The sequence below is a fragment of the Pezoporus occidentalis genome, unplaced genomic scaffold (genome assembly GCF_034315485.1).
Source record: "Pezoporus occidentalis ecotype Australia unplaced genomic scaffold, CSIRO_AGI_Poc_V1 ctg37, whole genome shotgun sequence".
In the NCBI taxonomy this organism is placed as follows: Eukaryota; Metazoa; Chordata; class Aves; order Psittaciformes; family Psittacidae; genus Pezoporus; species Pezoporus occidentalis.
In genome coordinates this window covers 3,244,277-3,265,377 of record NW_026915691.1, presented here as the reverse complement: position 1 = coordinate 3,265,377, position 21,101 = coordinate 3,244,277, and the positions used below count along the sequence as shown (strand labels likewise).

The window sequence follows — 21,101 nt, the reverse complement described above, 5'->3', positions numbered from 1 at the left end:
TCTTAAGAGGGCTTAACCACACAGCTGTACATAAAATCTATCATTGAAGATTAAACAGAAAAGATGAATAGCTTTCAAAAGTTGATTACATCCAAACTCAATAGTGCCAGCAGCCCTTATGGAAACATCCTATTAAAATATCAGCAAAAACAGAAATGCAAACAGAGGAGACCTGGCAGGAGGCTTCTCAGCTCAGATCTTTAGTGCCTTTTGCACCCACTCACAGAAGGACAAACACCATCATCACCGGGCTGGCATCTCCTGACCCGGCACAGGCTGATGCTGAGTCTGGTTTTTATGTATAAAAATACATATGAAAGTGAGACAGATGACCTGTGTGTGTGAATTCCAGCCTTACCCATGAGCAGCATTAAAATGGACCTGCTTGCCTTTTTTAGTTTTTCACACCCAGGAACAGGTCGTTTTTATTTTATGTACACACACACGTTTGCAGTTTGGACCCATGTGTTTTCTCTACAAATTCGATGGCTCCTAGCTTTCCTGGTTAATCTGGGATTAAATCCATTTGCCACATTAGATGGGATATCATTTCCACAGTATTTTGGTGATATGTGATTGCATTTGTATTGACTTTTTAATTGCAATTCGAAATAAGGTATTTCTTCCACAGATCTAATTAAATTGAAATATTTCTCACATCCCCATTGCTCACTCTATCTAATCCTTTTGTATTTCACTTGGGCAGTATGTTCTGAGGTGTCTCTAAGCACAGGACCTGCCCATGCTTTCTTTCTCCCCTGCAGAAGAATGAATTCATCAGTTGCTACAGCTCTTGAGTTACACAGGTCTGAGACTCATGAGCCTCATAAGAAACCTTAAATACATCCAACAATTTATCTAATAGCTGACCATCTGCTTAGGAAAATAATTTTAAGTAGTTAGGGCAATTCTATTAACTGCTATTTACTATGTGAGTCATGTTGCTCTTTAAGTTAACCCTAAGCTAACAGAGTCTCTTCAGTGGGCCCTGGGCCCTCTGCCCAAGGCAGTTTTGAAGAGGGTGCTTGATCACCTTTATGACTTTCAAGCTCTAGCAAAGTCTGCAATACCTCTGCACTCAAAACCCACCCCAAGCTCATACTGCACCGGGGCATAAAAGAGCATTAAAGCAACTTCTGAGTGACATTTAGACCACACAAACAAACATGCAGAAAATTCTCCCCCCAGGAGCATTCCCTGCGAAGGTACCACATACCAGCCCAGAACACACCAGCTGAACACAGAACGTACCAAACACAGCAGAACATACCTGCTGCCCAATGCACTGCTCCAGGATGGGCTCCTGCACCTTGGTGAGGGCAGGACACCCTGAGTGCTGTCTGTCAGAGCAGAAAGCCGCCTCACACATCCTCCCAACAGCTCTGGAAACAACCAGCACCCTGCAGCCTGTTCCCCTTCATCTGCCTTCTCACCCCCAGTACAGAGATATGAGGCCCCTCTGTGTGTGGCAGCTCCACTAACATACCTGCTGGGTCCCAAGGCTCAGAGGGCGGCAGAAAGATATCGCTAAAAACTGTTTCAGTCGCTTGACACAGATGAGGTGGGATGAGGACAAGGAAGGGATAAGTGTGCGTGCAGGTTTAATGCCATTTATTCAGTCCCTGCCCTTTTCCCCTTAGCGTGATTGTAAAGTGCATGATCTCCTTCGTTAAACACGATGGAGAAGTTTACAGGATGCAAGGTGCTCCTGTAGAATCACTATTTTATGATTAAGCACAAGCACAAATATCAGCTGAAGGGGCAGAAGGAGGGCTGGGCGCAGGGGGGCAAAGTCCAGCATTGATATCTGAAGGAAGATCCGAGGAGGAAACATCCCGGAGCGTGGGGGTGTGTCGAGGGACTGACAGTTGGTTGCACCGGCTCCACGGTGCAAAACCCATCCGAGCCGGGCAGGGTGAAGCGGCGGCAAGGAAACCTCGCCGCCGTCCCGGGCGGGGGATTCGGCAGCACCGAGAGGGCAACGGCGGCCACTTTGAAAAGTCGCGGGGGAGGCAGGAGCGGGGCCGGGGACACGGCGGGGGACGCGAGGGAAGTTGAAGCCGCCCGCGGCGACTGCCGGGACCGCTGCCCGCCGTGCTCGGGATGCTCGTGCTGGGGCCGCCCGCACCGCGCGGACCGGGGGAGGCAGCGGGGCGAGTCCCGCAGCCCGCCCCAGCCGCGTGGTCCCGCTGCGCCCTGGGAGCTCGCACAGCGGGCGCCCGCCCCCCTCACCGCGGCGACGCCGGCATCACCCACCTGCCCTCGGGGCGCCGCTCCCCTCCGCGCCGCTCCGGCCGCGCCCGAGACGCGTGTGGCGGTGCCGGCCCGCCGGGCGCTGCCCCGGCCCCGCTCCCGCCCTGCGGCGCCCTCCGCCGCAGGACGCGGCAGCCCCGGCGGCGCGGAGCCGGCAGCACCGACTCCCCCTGGAGGGCGGCGCGGGCGGCGCCGAGCGGGAGAGGCGGCGGGGACGGGCCCGGCCCCTGCCCCTGCCCCTGCCCCTGTCTCTGTCTCTGCCCCGGTCCCGGTCCCAGCCCCCGCCCCAGCCCCGGCAGGTCCCGCGGCCGCAGAGCAGCTCCCCACAGCGGAGCGAGCGGCGCCCGGCAGCCCCGCAGCTTTACCTGGCGGTAACCGGGCACCGGGGGGCTCCGCACCGACGGGGACAGCCCGGAGCAGCATGTCGAGAAGCGGCTGAAGGAGATTGCCACTTATTTCAAGAAGTCCAGCTCTTGTCTTCAGGGACCTGCAAGGGCCAGAAACGGGCTTGATCTGCATACAATGAAAGGAGGCAAGGAGAGGAGAACAAGGAGAGGAGGGCTTTCCCCGTACATTCTACCGAACATCTACTTCTTTCCAGGCTTGAAAACCCATCCAGTGAGTTTAAGCCCACAGCCATACCAAGTGGCACAGGGCAGTGCAAAGCAGAGGTATCTGGAAAGACTGCACAAGCAGAGAAACTTGCACTTTCTTCCCTTCTCTGCTTAACTGTCCTTTACTACTAATGGAAAGGAAACCCTGTGCATTACTATTTACTACTCTGGAAGTGTTTAAGAGTTCTCATTAAAGATATGAAATCTTTTACACAAGTTTCCCATCTCCCATCGAGTAGGTCCCACCAGCGTGCACACAGTGTTTCCTGCCCCTGCCCCTCGGGGCTGTGCCAGTCCCCAGCCATCGCCTGCTACTCTGCATGAGCAGACTTGGGGAACAGCCATGACTCATCACACAGCAATTCTGAAGCGGGGAGAGAACCTCTCAAGAATCTGAACCCGCTGCTCTTTGTGGATCTCTTCTAAGGTTTTTATTATTTCTATTTTTCAACTTTACATCTTAGCAAGTCATTTATCTACAAGTTCCTATTGGTTGGATGTTACAAACAGGAAAAAACATCAGCACAACTCCACACTTCCCACCAACCCCATGGCAAACCCCAGCCTATGAAAAACCCGATTCATTGCAATGTCAGGCAGCCCAGGCCCTTCTCTGCAGGGGACTGCTACAGCTTGGAGGCTTGTGCCATGCAACTGAAGTTATTTTGGGATTCCCAACTCCAGAGATGGCTCATGCCACATCTGCCCACAGCAGCAGAACTGGAACCAACCACTTCACAACACCCTCAAAAACTATGAACCCCTAAGATTAACAACCTAGCACCCAACCCCTGTGCTGTGCTGGGCTCCCCTCTTACCCCAGATGGGTGGCACACAGGCTGCCTTTCCACGCGGCTCTGAGTTAGAGTGGAAGCCAGAGCACTGCTCCACACACAATGGGAATCCTCCAGGGAGGAAAAAAGTGATTTTTCCCAGAAGTTACAGAAAAAGCTGGAGTGATCTCCCACACAGTAATACATAAAGATTTTAAGAACAACATATATTGACTAGCCAAGTCAAGAAAAAAAGAGAAGTGGGTGACTACGAGACATTCAGGAGCCTCATCAAAACATGCTCCAATAATGGTGAATTTAGAAATGCTGCCTGCCCACATGAAGTTGCTAGGGCTTTTTGAGAAACTCTGACCCTAGAACTGGGCACTGCTCATGTACATGGCAAAACTGAGACCATTACAAGAGGCAGTATTTTCCCACTCCTCAATTACGCTCCATGAAATTTTATGCTGTGCAATTGTATTTGAACTAGATGGGGAAGTGCCATGCTGTAGCGATTACCTGTTTGCCAGAATTTGCTGCTCCTATTCAGCACTGCTCCTTCCCAGGGTAGTGTTTCCTATATGGTAGAGGTTGCCTCACATCTCTGGCCCAGATCCTCAAAGTCATCCAAATGACTCTCTCCCACTGAAATCACTGAAAGCTGGGAATCAAAATACTTTCAAGGAGCAGGGATGCAGTTTCTAAATCTGATTTTCCTCCTGAATACATTAAAATCAAAGTTGCTGCAGTCAGCTCCCTTTATTAAGCTGTCAGGCTGTTTTCTTCCAACCATCCCATCCTCAGCACATCATCTCACAGGTTTCCTGAGCCACAGATGTTGATCAAGTTATCTTTGAAGGACTCCATAAATGCTTCATTATGTTTCTTCTCCCACTTATAACTCTTTTTTGATTTTTGCAGCTGATCAGTTTTAAGATTTGATGTAGATCATGTAGATTTTCTTTTAGATCATCAAGTCATACAAGACCCAAAGCAAATATCCGAGTGCTTTCACAAGGCTGGCTGATAATGGCACCCTGACAAGCCTCTAATGTTTCTTAGAAGTTATTTTTCTTTTATTCCATTAAAGCATTCTGACACAACTACCAAAGCCTATTACCTTCCTTTTGGAAGGAACCAAAACCACTGGTTCCTTCCCTCAGTGGCCATTCCAGCTTGGATGGCGTATCAGGTCGCCACTGTCACCTACTGATTTTCTCTGTGCAGCTGGGAAGCCTGCAGTGTTTCAATATGTTAAATATCAGCATCAACACCTCAGAGCAACTGAGATCCTCTGTTACTTTTCCATGCTCATTTCTCACTTCTGCACAAGTAAATGTGTTTATAATGAGCAGCTGCAGCTTTATGTCCTATTTAGCAGGATAGGATAGCCTTGATTACTACACTGTGATCTGAACACATCTGTTGCCTTTCATTTGAATTAAGAAATTAATTGGCTTTTATTATTTTTATGTTATTATCCCTGCTAAGTATCAGAACTGCACTGTTTTTCAGATATTTCTTCTTGTACGCATTCAACGTGTATTGTTCTTACTTGTAGATGTTTCTACTTATGCTCTCCCTTACCAGTGGCCAATACCTACAGTAATTTGGCCCTAAGGAGTACAATAATCTTACATTTTTACTTTGTTTTTATAATATATGAAGAGATAGCAGTACAAGAGAGTGCTAACTTCCTTTCCCTCCTTAGTCACTCATGAAGGAAAAAACAGCATTACTGTGATTGCTGTGGCCATATACGCTTGGACAAGGGACTACATGAACAAGTAGGCTGAAACTACCTGGAAACTAAAGAGCCTCCAGCAGCCACGGGGAAGGTACTGCCACATGCTCAGAGGTGGCTTGGGTTGCAAGCTGAAAGAAGTTCAGGACTGCAAGGAAAGAAATTAAGTTTCTGATTCTCCTGTGTACAGCCAAGAAGGGCTTTTTCACTCCTGAAAAGTGGAGTTGCAGTAGCATACTGTACACTGCATCCTAATTGAACAAGCCAAACTCCTGAGTACTGGGCAGCTGAAAAGCAGTGATACAAGATTATTTGCACTTCTCAGACTTAGCAACTGAGCTCAAGTAGTAAACTCTAGAAGACTCCCTAGAATAAACTGTGAAATGCTTCCTTCAAAAAGATGAGAGCAAAGTAAATAGAAACTTCACACTTGAGACCTGTCATGAAACTCACCCCTCTCTTTGCCGATACTCTGTGAGTGACAGTCTGCTTGGGCGCATCAGTGATGCCACTGTAAACACAAAGCAGACTCCTGCAATGACTACAGCCAAAATCAGCCTGCCACTCTGGTAAGCACCAGGAAAGTCATACCTGTGTATTGGGGCTTACTGTGAAGGGCTGAAGATGATCATCAGTTTGTCTAAAACAGAATACGGAACAATTATTGCTTTTTTAAATAGAGAAATTATTTCTGTCTAAGAAAGAGATTACTTTCTGTCAGTTTTGGAGCTCTTCTCTCTGGTGAAGCTTTTCTTTCTAACCAAACCGAATCATCTGATATATGCAAAATTACATTTAAGGGATGCGTAGTTTGCAAAGCATCATCAAACTGACTACTGCATTAGCACACATACGCAGTGTTGTTCAACAGGACACTTAAAATGATGTATTCCAATTTGTATGTAATCCCATTCCCACAAACACTGTCTTGCATCTCCTTAAAAGCAGTGAAGGGCACTTGTGTTAGTCTAAGAGAAGGGATGGAGGCAGGGTTACTTGAGGTCTTTTGGAAACACTAGCAAATTCTTCAACATGACAGATATACCTAAATAAAAAAATCCTTATGTGTGTATACATAAGCAATTATTTTTGCTTACATTGGTCAACAATAAATGTTAGTAATTTTAAAATCAACATTGGAAAACAAAAAGAAAAGGCAGCAGCTAGATTTTGTGAAGAGAATGTCCTTTAACCAAATCACACATGCAAAATTCTGCTGGAAATGCCCGTTGCTAACAACTTAATGAAGGACACTACTTGGTGTCAGAGAGCAAAGCCTCCTCACAAACCACTCAATTCCAGCATAGGAGGAGTTCAGCTTTTACCTAGGCTTAAGGAAAACAAGCTAAAGTCAAAGCAAGATTTGTGCTCAAAGGGAAACGTGAACCCTATCTCCAACACTGCTTAAATCCTGCCATTTGCACTTAGGTCAGGAACAAAAAGAGGATCTTCAGTAATTTAATGTTAAGGGTTGGACTGTTCTCTAAAAGGCACTGTCCAAACAGACTGTGGATTCATTCCTCTAAACACTATTCAGCATGACAGAATAGGAGATGGGAGTTCAATCTAAATTTAAGCATTCTCTGTAGACTAATAATAGCAGAAAAACTGGTAGCATGAATCATCATGTGGGAGCTGCAGAGCAACAGCTATTATATATATAAGTTACCTTTATACAATAAATGAACTGTTGGAGTTGCAAGGCCCAGCAGAGGAAGTCAGATGATTCTTCTTCACTTAACACTATTCTCATTTTATTCTAAGGAGCAATGAAAGGGCAACCCTTATGTAACTTGTCAAAATACACATTGTGTATAACCAAGCTCTGCCACAACAGAAATTGGAGATGAAAAAGTAGCAACTGGCCCTGTTCCTGCTAGGAAATAGTGAGTCTTGGAAATGGTGCAAAATGGTGAAACTTCGTAGATTTATGAAGTTAAATTAGTGTTTCAGTATCTTGTTCCAATGCCTGTGTAAGTTAATGACATCCCTTCACGTTTCTTCTCTTCTGGGACAATAGCCCAGCTATATTATTTTGTTAGATTAGCCATTTTGAAGAAAGATTTTTTGCAAAGACCAAACATTCTCCAAAGTTGTGATTTTTTCACAAGATAGTTCTGGTTATGAGCACCACAGACTTCACCATGAGCTTTACTCCACTGCAACTGATGGACTCTGAATGCAGGCACCCAGAGACACACAGTGTTAATTAACTCAACACATTGGCATTTTGGTGCTCTGGGGGACATTTATTTATGAAACCCATGATAGAGTCTGCAGCCCTGTGAAGCTCTCTCCAGACTGTTATGTCTCCTTCTCAAGTTTCTTTCATTTTTAAGAGCTTAACTTTTAGGCTTCCGGTGTGAGGAAAGAGCCTAAAATTGCCTAAGAAAAGGAAGCATAAACAAGAGAGTGAGCTATGAACAGCACTGGAGAGAAGCACAAATATTCCTTCACACGACAGAATCAATGCAAATGTCTAGCAGTAAAAATACTGTGATAAGACACCGTTGTGTTGAACCCCGTTTTCATAATGCTATTAAAGAGGTTCCAAAGAGCTGAAAATCCTGAAGGGCAAAGAACATGTAAGAAAAGTTGACATCATATTTTTCCAACATGGCATTTCATATATAGAAATTCAGTTCCACAGAGTTCAGTGAAACCATGGTGATACAGAAGGCAATGGCAGGCATAAAGGCTAATAAAAACCTTGGATTAGGATTGATGGCATCACTCCTTATCTACTTTTCTTAAAATTCAGAGACAAATTTGTTTCTAAACATATTCCTGCATGGGAGAAGTTTCAAAGCAATTTTTCTAACGGAGATCAACCTAATACAAAAAACCAACAAACATTTAATTAGACGTAAATACTCTTCTAATCATGAGCTGCCAATGATAGACATTAACAAGAAACTTCTCCATTCCAGGTAATGGTTGCAGCATCAAGCAGTAATTCATATGGAAGGTACTGGAGCTTTCCACAATATAATCCCTACTTTTTGAGCAAATTCAACAGTAGGTGCTGGCTGTTAATAACTTCCCATCTGGAGAAGAGAGTTCATTTTTAATGATAAGTTAATGTCTCTGTTATAAAAGAATTTTGTGTGGAAAGAACTTACATCTTCCTCGGCCCCTCCTGTCTATGCAAATTGTGGAACTACAAAGAGCCTCTGGCAACACAGATGATACAATCCAAGTCTCTCCCATTGATCAAACCAACTGTGAAACCCTTTGTTTTGTTTAGCTGAAAGTTCTGTAATGCTAACCTAGTTCTTATACCTCATTTAACTGCAAAACAACAAATATAAGCTTCTGTTTAACACAATGAATGTTATATTGCTGTTGCTTCAGAGGTTTTTATTTTCCTATTCCCTATAGCTGCAGATTTTCATTTTAGTAAGACATTCAAAAGTTATTTAACCAATTTCATTATGTTCAATACACTTATGGAGCTTGGAAGACAATGCACGAAAAAAAACCAACCCAACTTTGGTTAGGGAGCATTATCTCAGTGGATATGGGAAAGAAGAGTTGTGATTCTACAGTCTGTGCAGACACTACTAGTTTAGCATACCTCAGGCCTGGCCTGTGTCCGGCTCACTGCTGTTGTCTTGACCTTCAGACTGCAGCTGCAAGTGTGCAGGTCACTTCTACAATGCTGTCATGCACTTGCTACAGAAAAGAAAAACATCTATTTTCTGACATGAGTTTACTACACTACCCTTTTAAAACATTTAACACCACCACCACCCCCCCCCCCCCAGCAATTATGAAAACTGATGATCCATACTTAAAACCAGGATATAAATCCATTTTGAGAACTAAAGGAAGAGTTTTCCTAACCCTCTCAAATTCAGGGAGAGTATTTCACCTCAGGAAAGGAGATGCTTTCTTGCAGAATAACATTGTTTGGACAAAGATTGCTGAACAGTCATAAATCACCACTCAAGCTAAACAAAAAGTCAGTCCATTTCAGAACATTTGCAATAAATAACTCATTCCAAAGCTCTGGACCCAATTTATTCCGGAGCACTTGAAATTGAAGCTCTAAATCAGGATTTGAAAACAGTTACCATCGAGGATGCTGGAGACCAAACAAGGTTTGAGGTGTTTGAGTCTTTATTTTCACCTGGAAGTTTTATTTTTAGGCATCAGACTTTGAACTGTTCTAGGGATCAAGTCCCCAATTCCTCCCCAGCCCAATTGCTTTAGAGAGGGAGGGCGCGAGCACACACACATGCACTGCTTTATGTGGGTTGGGTTAAGTAACATTAATTCTAATATTGTAATGTATTACACAAGTTGCCTAAATAGAACATATTCTCTGCATTTCCTTTCTCTGCTACTCATGTTCAAGACTAGGTCAACACTGGCTATGTAGATGCCTTAAGTATTTACCTCTTATGTAGGGTATTCACCAGCTTATCATTTAAAACCCTTTGGGAGCAGATACTGTAGAGTATGCTGGTATACCAAGAGAGACATGACTTCCAAACCCCATGATGTTACAGGCATACGAATCATTCACATGCACTTCTCATCCACAGTGTATAAACTACTTCCTGTAACATTTACTCTTGAAAAAATACAGTGTTAGAAACAGCCTTAAAATATTCCCTTTTATAGCAGCTCCACTCAAGAAAACATGAACACACATTTTGCTATTTGCAATCTTTATTTCATGAATAATTAAGAAGAGAACATGGCAACATTGGCAAATTGAAGGCATACATACTAAATACTTATACAGAATACATTATGGAGAAAGTAAATGCCCAGATCTTTAGTGGTCCTTGCAAACTAAAAGCATATTAGGTCCTCCAAAAGGTTTAGCTTAAAATATGCTTGTTGACCTTTTAAGTTCCAATGATGAACAGCTTGTGCCTTCCAAACCAGAAGCAGGGTGAAATACAGTTTGAACATACTACCAAATTTTCCTCAGACCTGTATTTCTCAGCTCTAACTAGAAGCAAACAAATTGTTGGGTTTTTTCTCCTTATTTTTTATATATACACACTAATACACCACCCTAAGTATTCAAGACGCAAGCACTTCTTGAAACATGTTCAATTTTATTAAGAACCTGTAGATGTACCTACATGTATAACATGTATACATGTATGTAGATAGATATATATATCTATGCAAAACCTCTCTATAGATGTAAAATGTCCATATATGCCAATGTGTGTGTGTAAAACATTTGAAAGGGCTCTGGAAAAAAGCGCTTGTTGTCTAGAACAAGAATTACTAAACCCATACATGTACTGTTAGGTAAAGTCTACAGTTGTGTTTCAAGGGACTATAAAGCCAATACAAATCAGGAAAGCTGGATGGATGAGAAGAGCTTTTAAGATTCACTGTGTTCTACATCACCTTTAAAAGCCACTGAAAATGAGCTTTAAATTAGCTATTTGAGATATTATTGCTGGCTGCAGTGTCATCTCAAAGAAGGTTAGTCCTTAGTCCTTATCCAACATACTGATGTGAAGTTAGAGTGAGATATCAATAAAATTCTGTTCTTTCATGAAGTCCAAATTAATCACACTGTTCTGCTAATTCTGCCTCACACCTGAACTGAAAGGACCCTCACCCAAGGGTTGGAGGGTACCTATTAATGCCCTTCTGTCTTTGATCTGGAGAGCTGTCCAACATTAAATGGGATCACCGATTTATTTCATATACATAGAACAACTCTTGATCATTACTGACCTAAAGTGAACTTACAGTCTGGAGGCTAATTAGTCTATGCTTTGTTTAGTAGTGTTATACTTGCTTGCCATTAGATAAAATGCAGGAAAAACATTTCTGTTCAAAATAACCCTTCAGATATGTTTAAAAGTGCTGCTTAAAAATAGTAAAATTGACCTTACAATACACAGAAAAAGTTTCTGACAAACTGAAATGTTGTAAGTTACAAGGATTAATTACTTCAGTATGTTACATGTACTTGTGCCCTCTTTACTGAGCTGATTCCCAAGTAATCATCCTAATGGAACATATGCAATAATTGGAAACCAGTAAAAGCCTCCAGAGAACTTTCAACAATGGGACAAAAAAAGAGCAGCCTCTTTCTCCCCAGCTGTTGAAACACAGTCCAGAAACAAAAACGACTATTCCATTATTGCAAATGCAGTCTACTGTCAAACCAGGTCAGTTCATGAACTGTGGAACCGGGACTGCCAATGGCTCCTCTGCAGCAGGAAATGTCCACTGGGCTTCCTAACTACCATATAAATACACTAGTTACATGCAATTAAAATAATACACATATCACTAGAATCAAAATGCCTGTAATACATAGCTATACTGGGGCAAAGTAGGTTTTAAGCTTTAACTTCTCCAAACACCTTGTTCATATTCTGGAAATCTATGCAAAATACAAAAGCCTTAGAAAAGTGCAACAAAACTAGCTTCATGACATTTTTCTTTCCACTTCCATAAATACAATCTCATAAAATATTATTAAACAGAAGCATACTTCCCAGTGGAGAACAAATGTGCCACATTTCAGCTTTGAGTAAGGGATTTTGGCTAAACTGAAACCCCCTGAAAATAGGGGATTAAAATGAAACCAGCTTAACTGCATCAGGCTGCCATAACACTCTACCAAAAGTTTACCCTACAGTTTTGCATCCACAAGTCCTGCTGGAACTGGCTGGAACTTTATGGGCAACTCTGTGGCAGACAGTGGCATAAGAGTAAAGAATATTCCAAGTAAAAGCTAAGCTAATGTCAGTTGGAAGAAGTCATCCTGTAGTCATAGGTTTTACTGAAGTTTCAGTGAGAGGAAAAAACTCTATTATTTCAGAATGAATGAACTGAAGGAGACGAGGACAGAGGCCTCGTCAAACTGAGTTCAAGGGTGCTGCATCCCAACAACTGGCAAGCACAAATACATAAGGAAAAAAGGACACTTGTATCAACACGTTAACAGAAATCAGAACTGTACAAACCTTGACCTTTTAAGTTACTTTACATTAATTACCAAAAGCATAGCTGCTACATATTCCAGATGCTTAACATCTTGGCTTTGACAATTAAGAGTACTACAACACTGATACCGAAATCAGGGAATACAACAGAAAAACCATACATGAATGAAGGACTGGGAATGCTCAGCAGGCCAGATAGCAATTTAAACCCCATCCAGCCACTCTCCTTTGAAGGCAGAAACACTGTGAGAGCAACCTTTCTAAACAAGGACAATTAAACATACATTAGAGATGTCTGCAAACTCTTAACTCATCTAAGGAGTTGATAACCTGGGGGCAAGGACACCTGATGGACATCCTGGGATGATGTAGGCTGTATGAGAGATAAAGAAGTCATGAGAGAGTTGAGCAGCTCTAACATGTTTCGCCAAGCAACACAACAGGAACACACTTTACGCTTGGGAAGGCACAATGGCATGTCCAGAACTTGTGGATGACAACTACACTTCAATACCAGTTCTCTCCACATCATTTTTCAAAGTGATTAATATTACTGAGCATTCAGACACTAATGCTAGCTTAATGGAAGGAATTCCAGAAATAGAGCTTGGCAGAACATAAAAATAAACCAGGAATAAGTATTTACCAAGTCAAGGGAAGGATCACAACCAAAGTATATAGGCAAATCAGCCTGTACATGGACACTAGTACTTTAAATCCTCTCTCTTAGGCCACCTCAGCAAGAGCAGTACTCACAGTAGGCAAAACCATAGTGTAAAGGTGTACAACTGGATTCCTTCCCAGAAGAATTCAGCCCCTTATCAGCTCTTGCTTGATGCAGCCTGCAGTTAAGCTGTGATTGTATTAGTTGCAAGAGGCAAATAAGAAGTCCTCACATGAACACAGTTTTAAAGGCTTAACTTTAGCCTGTGCATAGCTTCACACCAGCTGTCCAGAGGGGGCAACTTTGGAAGATACAGTCATGTACCACCTGAAACCAGACAGCATTTCCAAACCAGTCCCAAGCAGAGCACAGAAAGAAAAACACCTATAAGTTCCCAAATAACTTTGTTTAAAACAAAGCTATAATGAAAATTGGACCAAAACTGTACAGCAACACAGAGAACTAAGTACAAGTAACTTTTTGATGATGGAAAAGATGCAATAGAATCCAAATGTCTCAAGTGTTGAATCAGGGAACTGATAAAAGAATAGGTAAAAACTTAACATTGATATCATTAACAGAAATGAGATGCCAATGAGAACTTTGTGTCACAGCTACAAAATTCTTAAGGCAGGCCCTCAGCACTTCAAACTACTGTACTGCAAGCAACAGCCAAAGTGATTTCTCCTTAGGCATGTAAACCCAGAATGTGACCGCTGCCAGTGATATTAATGCGAGTTTACACCTACACATTAAAGCTGAGTTCATTTAGCTCTGGCATGATGATGGGCTTTACAGAAAAACACAAACAGTGGAAGCATTTTACAAAATTGGAGACAAAAAAATATCAGAAATGCTACATGTAAATTCAGGAATATATTTTATGCAAAAGAGAAAAGAATTACTTTTAAATCAGAATATGCTGTAACTGAATACAATATTCTGGATAACAATCCAGAAACACAATTCTCAAAGGGAAAATTTCACTCACCATTTTTCAGAGGCATGAGAATGAGAGGTCTTTATGAGGGCCAGAGAGTCACACCAGAGATACTAAACTAGTGTTTCTATTTAAGTAGACAACCAAATCAAACTGGATCAAACAAAACCAACTGAAAACCAAATCAAATGTAATCCACTCTGAAGTCATACCAGTTCTGTTACTGTTAGATATTCCATATCAAAACTTCTCCAACAGCATTTTCCTGAATAACCCAAGTTAAGTTTTTCCTCCCACCCATTCTTCATTGGTAAAGAAAATCCCACCAATGTTCATTCAGTTCGTTCCTACTAATCTTGCATGAGGATGAAAACTAGCCAAACCAAATCCACATTTGGCTGTGAACTGACCTCTCTGGTCTATGGAAGTGTTTCAGTAAACAGAATCAAAAGATGATATAGCTGTATCCGCAGCAATATGCTCCATTTTATTGCCCACCCCACCCCTACAGCTGGCAATGAGTAACCCTGATATGCTACAGCACAGGCATTTGCAAGGCACATATTAAAATGCAGTAACATAAATTGATGATAAAATATTTGTCCTTTTTCTAGTACATTCAGAAATATTTTCTGGATTAGAAAGAAAGGAAAGTAAATCAGCATAAACTTACACTTCAGATGTACAAAAAAACCCATGCTGTTTCACAATTAACTATGAATAGGAACCAAACAGAACAGTACCATCGTGTCCAGAAGGACTACAGCTATTCTTCCTCTTGAAAAATTGAATGCAGTTTGGGCCTTCAGAAAAAGAATGTTGTAGAGTGCAGCAGAATGCTTGGTTTGGATCTCCCATTGCCTCATTACTTCCACTTGGACAGCAGCTGTGCAGCACCTTCTATGTAAAGGCTCAGATAATATCATTATAGAAAACACTCTTCATGAAGCCCAATATTCCTTTACAGAGGCTTATCAGACAAATCACACTAAGAAGAAGTTTACAGAGCTCTGAAGTTGAAAACAAGGTAATGTTTTTAATTCTTTTTCCTCTCTCCCTATGAAGACTAGCAATTCATCTTTTTCACAGAAAGTATCTACGAAATGTGATTTCCCCTTTTACAAATGATGACACTATTAGTGTTGTTTCAGTTAAGGACTAATAGAGCATACCAAGTAAATGAAGTTGACTTGGACAGCAAAAATCAGCTTAAAGCTCCAATTACCTTAAGAAAACAGGTCATGGGTGAATTTAGACCAAGAAATGCTTTTTCATTAGAAGAATATTTTCTTCAAATCAAAAGCAACGAGTAAGACAATCATAGGTAAGGAAGTCTGTCCAGAGGATGAATAGAAAGATTTTTGAACACAAATAGGCAAAACCTAGAATTTATTAGTAGGAGATGGACTGTGAGACAGCAATAATATGCATTTCCAATAAGACTATTCTTATTGAAGCTTACTGGAAGAAATTAAGTAACAATTTTTGAAGACATATATGGGAGAGGAATTTGTATTTTAGACTTTTATTAGAATCTGTTAATGAAGATTTTTCTCTTGAAGCCTCTCTTTCAACAACTGACTTTATATTACATTTGCTCTTGAAATGCACTAATGAATCATCTCTGGGTATTTAGCTACTTTTAGGGTACCAAAGAACTGTAAGTGTGTATGAGACCCTGCTGCTCTGAAAACTTCTCCCAAGTCCTTCAGCATGGATTAAGTAGTTATGTTGCAACTTTTCCTAATTTTCACAGGCACATATCAGTGTAAGCACGTATTTTTACGCAATGCTAGCTGCTAGAGACATGCTGAATTGTTACTCTTCACATGGGCTGTTCTTCAGATGATAGATTTTTGGATTTGGCAATAATACTGAGTTAAATCTGTGCTTTTATACCATGATGAAGTTTCACAGATGCCAAGCACAGTTGCATTCACTGCGCTAACATCCTTAACAGTCATAAGAGCACCACAGGAATGGCAGATTCATTTTCTTTGTAACAGGGTTACTGTGTTGAAAGAGCATGTGCTTATAAATAGCAGTTGTTACAGAACTTGCTTCTAAAGTAGGCTTCTGCTCAATATTAATGAGAGATGTTCAAGTGTGGATTAATTGCTGATAAGTATTCAGAAAAATAACAGGCAGAAGCAATGATAGAGTGAAGTCTTCCCTCGATTTGACAAACAAGATTACAACAAACAGCTTATTACAAATGGATATATGAAATCATTCTGAGCTATTAACATTCCACACAAGGCCCTGAAGTGCCAGGATTTATCAATTCAATGATCACTAAGGCACTTACTTGAACTCTTTTGCCCAAGAACTGTTACATGAATTCAGGTACATTTTAGGAAAATAGAAGTTGAGCAGACGAAAGTTTCTCAGTTCCTTCCTTGTGACAGTGAGTCATTTCCACGCAATATTCAAGACTACTGGGTGTATACACATTACATCAGTTCCTCCATAGTTCCTGTCAGAGAATGTCTCACCTTCTGTCAGACAGATGAGGATGTGCAAGATCAACGAAAACCACACAGAAAACATGGCAAAGATGGATTTTGAGACAAACTACTTCATTGTTACATCTTATTGAAAATATCTTCTCTTCAGAGAAATGCTATCCCAGTTCCAAAATTCTGTCACAGAAATCCATGATGTATGTTCATATTGCTGTAAAGCCTGGGGTAGCTGTGTGTGCTACACAAAGGAGAACCAGCGGAAAGAACAAGCCATGCAAGGGTTAATTATTGTTTCATTTCTGTTACAATGGAAGCACAGGGAGTTTGGAAAGATTCCTTGAAATACAGCATGCCCGGAAAACCAGGAGCTGTGTGTGCTAGTCCTTATAATCCATAAAGTTGGAAGCCACATAGCTGTGACAGAGGTAGGCTTATAATGAAGCTTTAGAATGAAGAGTTCTGTGCCAAATTTTTCGAGGTATTGAGAGCACTTTTCCACTCAATTTGTCATTAGGAATAAAAGCTTGTTTTCCTAGAGCATTGTGCACATTTAAAAGGAGGGAAAATAGCTGTAAAGGCAATAATTAAATTACCATCAAGAACTCTACTGTATTGGGGTGCCATATGCTGTTGATAGAATATTCTAAGATGCTACAGAAAGTTCAGTAATATGATGCCATGTTATCCTTTTCCTTCTCAAAGCTTTATCTTTGCTATATGCTATAGGATCCATTCATCTCACTCTCCTAGGAAAGAAAGCTCCAGGAAGTCTGGCTGGAAAGGCAGCACATAAGTAGTCCAGGCTCTTTAGGCTACATAATTAATGTGAATAGCTTAACAACTCGGGTTATTCCAAGCACTGTGGCAACAAGTTCTTGCTTTTAAACACCTATTTCCAGGCTTAGTAGCTGAAGCATTCTGAGGCAATCCAGCATAGCGTCACTGAAGTTTGAGGGGACTCAAATGTTGCCAGTTTTCAGTGAAACAGGGATTAGCATTCAGTAAGGTTTCCATCTGGTAACTCATGTTGGTTCTATCCCATGGATCTGTTGCATTATTATGGTTTCAGGTTTCAAAGTATTTGTAAATTGCTGTAACATACAGCATGACATTCTGCCAGTCCGGACGCTCAGTTCGCACCATTTCATTGATGTCCTGTCACAGAAAACAGATTGGTCAAAACCAGGAATGACAGCCTTGTGAGTTACGTGGTAGTGTTTTTAGAAATTCCTGCAAATGGTAAATCTGTCAAGTCTCCACAATTTAAAGCACTGATGAAAGCTCTGTTTTCTTCCATAGATCTTTGTATTGCTAAGAAAAGGTAAACAGCTATGAATATTGTATTTGTAAATAGGTATTTTCTTGACTTAAGATTGAAATGTCTAATGCTGTGCATACAGGAGTTGTCCCCCACTTTGTACAACAATACAGTAGTCAAGACTTTAGTGTTCACATACCCCCTACACCAGCCTCCAAGTCAATGCAACCTACCTAGAAACTGTGAGCATAGAATCAAGGCTCAGAAATTAACTGAAACTAAAGTTACTATCAGGGTAAGAGTCTTCAATAAAGAACTGAATCCCTTTTTACAGCAGACTACTGAACTTTTGATTTGAGTAAAGATGCAAGGAAGAAGAAAGTTTCCTACCAATTTGGGTATATCCAAGAGACTAAGCCATGGGTTCGTGTCTAACTGATTGGCCAGTTCACACATGTTTCATGGTAACAGTCCAGCAGACTGTCAGTGAATGAGCAGCATAAACAAAGCCTGATCTATCCTTTTCAGCACATGTACAAGGGAAAACAGAGGGATGTAGTTTCTAACAATTTTTGTTTACTGTAAGGTTCTGGTTTGTTACCTTTGGGTCCAAGAACCTCCAGAGCTCAGAAAGAGAAAGTAGTTATTTTATTTACCACAAGGAAGTAACTAAACACTTTCTTACTCAGGAAGCAAGTAACTTCCCCTTACATTACCACTACTATTTAGATACAGGAGTCTTCACACCCTTTTTCACCCTTCACCCATCGACAAAGAAAAATAAAAAATCCACAAATATACATGGTACACACTGCATACGTAGGTATGAAAAAGAAACTAAATCCTTACAATGGATATGATTTGCACTTAGAAGATGTAATTCTATTCACTTTGCCTTTTTAGAGCATCTGTAATTATGTACATGACAAAATGAAAGGACAGACAGTAAACATTTAGACTGAAGATGAATTATGCAAGAACTGCGGCAGTTATTTTCCACAATCTAGTTCTTACATCAGCACTTTGTGAGAAACTTCCATGTTTCAAATCACTGACAATGCCCAAGTACGAAAGCCCAACAGTTGCACTGCCATTGTCAGCAAATACAATCCTGGGGGACAAAAGTGCTGATAAGGATCAAGGCAAGTGTTATCTTGAAAGATGCGTGACTTTGTTGTATTATTAGTTGCCAACTATGGCAGCTCTGTTAGAATTCAGGTTACAGAAGTATCAGTTCAGTATCATTTCTGATACTGGCAATTTTAGCTGGGAGGCTCCTAATTCCGTACCTTCAGATAGCTTCCTTTTCTAGTACTGTTGAAGTCTAGTACTGCCTAGTACTACACTGTTGAAAACTAATTCTTTTAAGCTTCTATTTGTATAAGAAAGCTTATTATAAACAGTAATTCTTGCAAAAGCTTACAATTATTTACAATGATGACAAATTAAAAGTCTAAACTTGAGAAGTAAATTCTGACTTTCATATTACACTGACTAAAAGAACAAATTACGTAGCTTGATTTCTACCCCCAGAATCCCAAAAAAGCCAAATCATTTGAAAGTAGGTCAGAGACAGGAGAGAATTAATGAATTCTTGAAGACTGTATCATATAACTATTTTTCAAATACATTGCCTTTAGTATTCTTTCTTATGGTACTGAGAGATGAGTTTTGGTGAATCTTCCTTTTATACCTCAAGAGTTTATATGCTATAGGCCATCAGCTTTTTTTTGCTATCAGCTGCTTTGGCTGCAGCTGTTGCTGGACTACAGGTCTGTATCTCAGCCACTATTTAATGCAAAAACCATGTAAAGCTTAAGTTATTGATGACAGTGGGTTTATTAAACAAAGCCACTGGGATAGGGAGTATCTTTTATGTTTTTCACTCAAGCATGACACAGGGGCAATAGCCACTAGCTGAGCTCATCTGCTGCTATTTTTAAGTATAAAGCAATAAAATGTTTCAAAAGTACAAAATAGAATAATTTGATTTCTATAAATGGGTCATCATTTATTCAGTATGCATTTAAAACTTACCAGAGTAGATTTGATGCCAACACTTTCAGCTGCCTGAAACGCCAAAGTGAAATTTCTTCTCTGTTAGAACACAACATAAAAACATGTTAGAAGACAAGGAAGTATTCCTTAAAGCATAATAAAGTGGTGTTACGAATTTTCATAGTAATGCTGCTACTTTTGCTTCAAATGGAGTTTGTTATTTGGACATGGAAAATTTGTATTAATTCCTTATTCAGAAGACTGTGCTGAAAAATTACTGCCAGTGAAGAATGAGCTAAAAATCCTAAAGAAGAGATAATTTATTCTTTAAAAAGCACAAATATTTTCATGTGTTAGTAAAGTATTCTTGTATTTTTTTTAGGCTGCATTATCATTAATAATACATCTCCAGGTAACACACCATTAGGTACTAACTATAACACACTAGAACACAGACAACTGCAGTCTTGACATCTTCTAGTTTACCTTTATTTGATACTACCACTTGAGAAGAGTATGAGAAAGTAGGATGAAACAACATCCTTGTGATATTGAAAGAAATGAACAAAACATGTCAAAAATCAAATTTGATGGATTTAAAATCTTTAAGCTTAGGCACTCCTTGCTTCAAAAACCTGACCTGAAAACACTTTCCAAGTGTTTGGGTTAAATAAAATGCCTCAGACTTAAATTTATGAACTTTTAATGTTTGTTTGTTTGTTTGTTATATCTGTTCCAAAGTTCTGTTTAACCCAATGTTCCCATAATATTAAGAGCTTATAACAAGAGTAGCATCAAGGTAGTTTGAAGTGTTTAAATTATGAACCCTAGTAACATTGTTTTTTTTAAAACTCAAATGTGGTCATTCTTCTTTATTAATTCTCATTAATGATACAGTCTCACAGTCCCAGGAAATGGATTTTTAATATCTTACCTTGTCCTGGCTATTTAGTTCTTGATAGGGAATATGGGCTGGGAGGTAAGTATGGAGGACTGCACAGAAAGCCAAACCATCATTCCAGCTACTGCTGAAGTTTGTTATGTCGATATTCTTGAAGGGGAAAAAAAATATAAACAACATTAAAATCATAACCTAGCAAGTGTTAGTTATACCAATCCACCAATAGTTGTGGGGTTTGGTTGGTTGCTTGGTTTTTTAAAATACCTTTGAAGAAATCAACAGAGAAAGTGAACAATCTAATACTGAAGTTCAGGGGTAAGAAAACAAAATGCACTGCTACAGAGATCAACAAAAAAAATGGAGTTATAAGAAAGTCAATTACTGCAATCCTGCATTCTTCATTATTCAGTTCCAGTAGAAAACTCAGTGGCACTGGTAAAACACACCTCCCGAGACTGTGTTCATGACTGTAAAAAGTCATCCCAGTCCAGCAGAGTTCTGAAGATGCCTCTGTGACCTGCTAAGTTACTGTATGCTTGGCTGTTGGCAG

At 40.6% G+C, this 21,101-nt stretch overlaps 2 protein-coding genes across 7 annotated transcripts in view; both read right to left on the bottom strand.

Moving 5' to 3' along the window:
• Nucleotides 1-9,115, bottom strand: part of ADORA2A (adenosine A2a receptor) — a 33,958-nt gene extending 24,843 nt beyond the window's left edge. Inside the window, exons 1-7 of one of the 3 annotated variants that reach the window (XM_062631343.1) lie at nt 8,965-9,115; nt 7,057-7,146; nt 6,645-6,712; nt 5,979-6,027; nt 5,841-5,898; nt 4,163-4,288; nt 2,619-2,740 (exon numbers count right to left, since the gene is read on the bottom strand). The gene's annotated coding sequence lies outside the window, so the exon portion shown is untranslated. Of the gene's footprint in view, nt 1-2,256; nt 2,381-2,618; nt 2,741-4,162; nt 4,289-5,840; nt 5,899-5,978; nt 6,028-6,644; nt 6,713-7,056; nt 7,147-8,964 lie in introns of those variants that run through there. The other 2 variants (XM_062631341.1, XM_062631342.1) reach the window with 2 other exon arrangements.
• A 931-nt stretch (nt 9,116-10,046) lies between these two features.
• The window catches only part of SPECC1L (sperm antigen with calponin homology and coiled-coil domains 1 like), a 69,098-nt gene continuing 58,043 nt past the window's right edge, over nt 10,047-21,101 (bottom strand). For all 4 annotated transcript variants that reach the window (XM_062631338.1, XM_062631339.1, XM_062631340.1 and 1 more), the window contains 3 exons: nt 20,585-20,701; nt 19,690-19,749; nt 10,047-17,549 (listed from right to left, as the gene is read on the bottom strand). In XM_062631338.1, the coding sequence (XP_062487322.1) occupies nt 17,460-17,549; nt 19,690-19,749; nt 20,585-20,701 (267 nt within the window). In that variant the 3' untranslated portion in view covers nt 10,047-17,459. The remainder of the gene's footprint in view (nt 17,550-19,689; nt 19,750-20,584; nt 20,702-21,101) is intronic.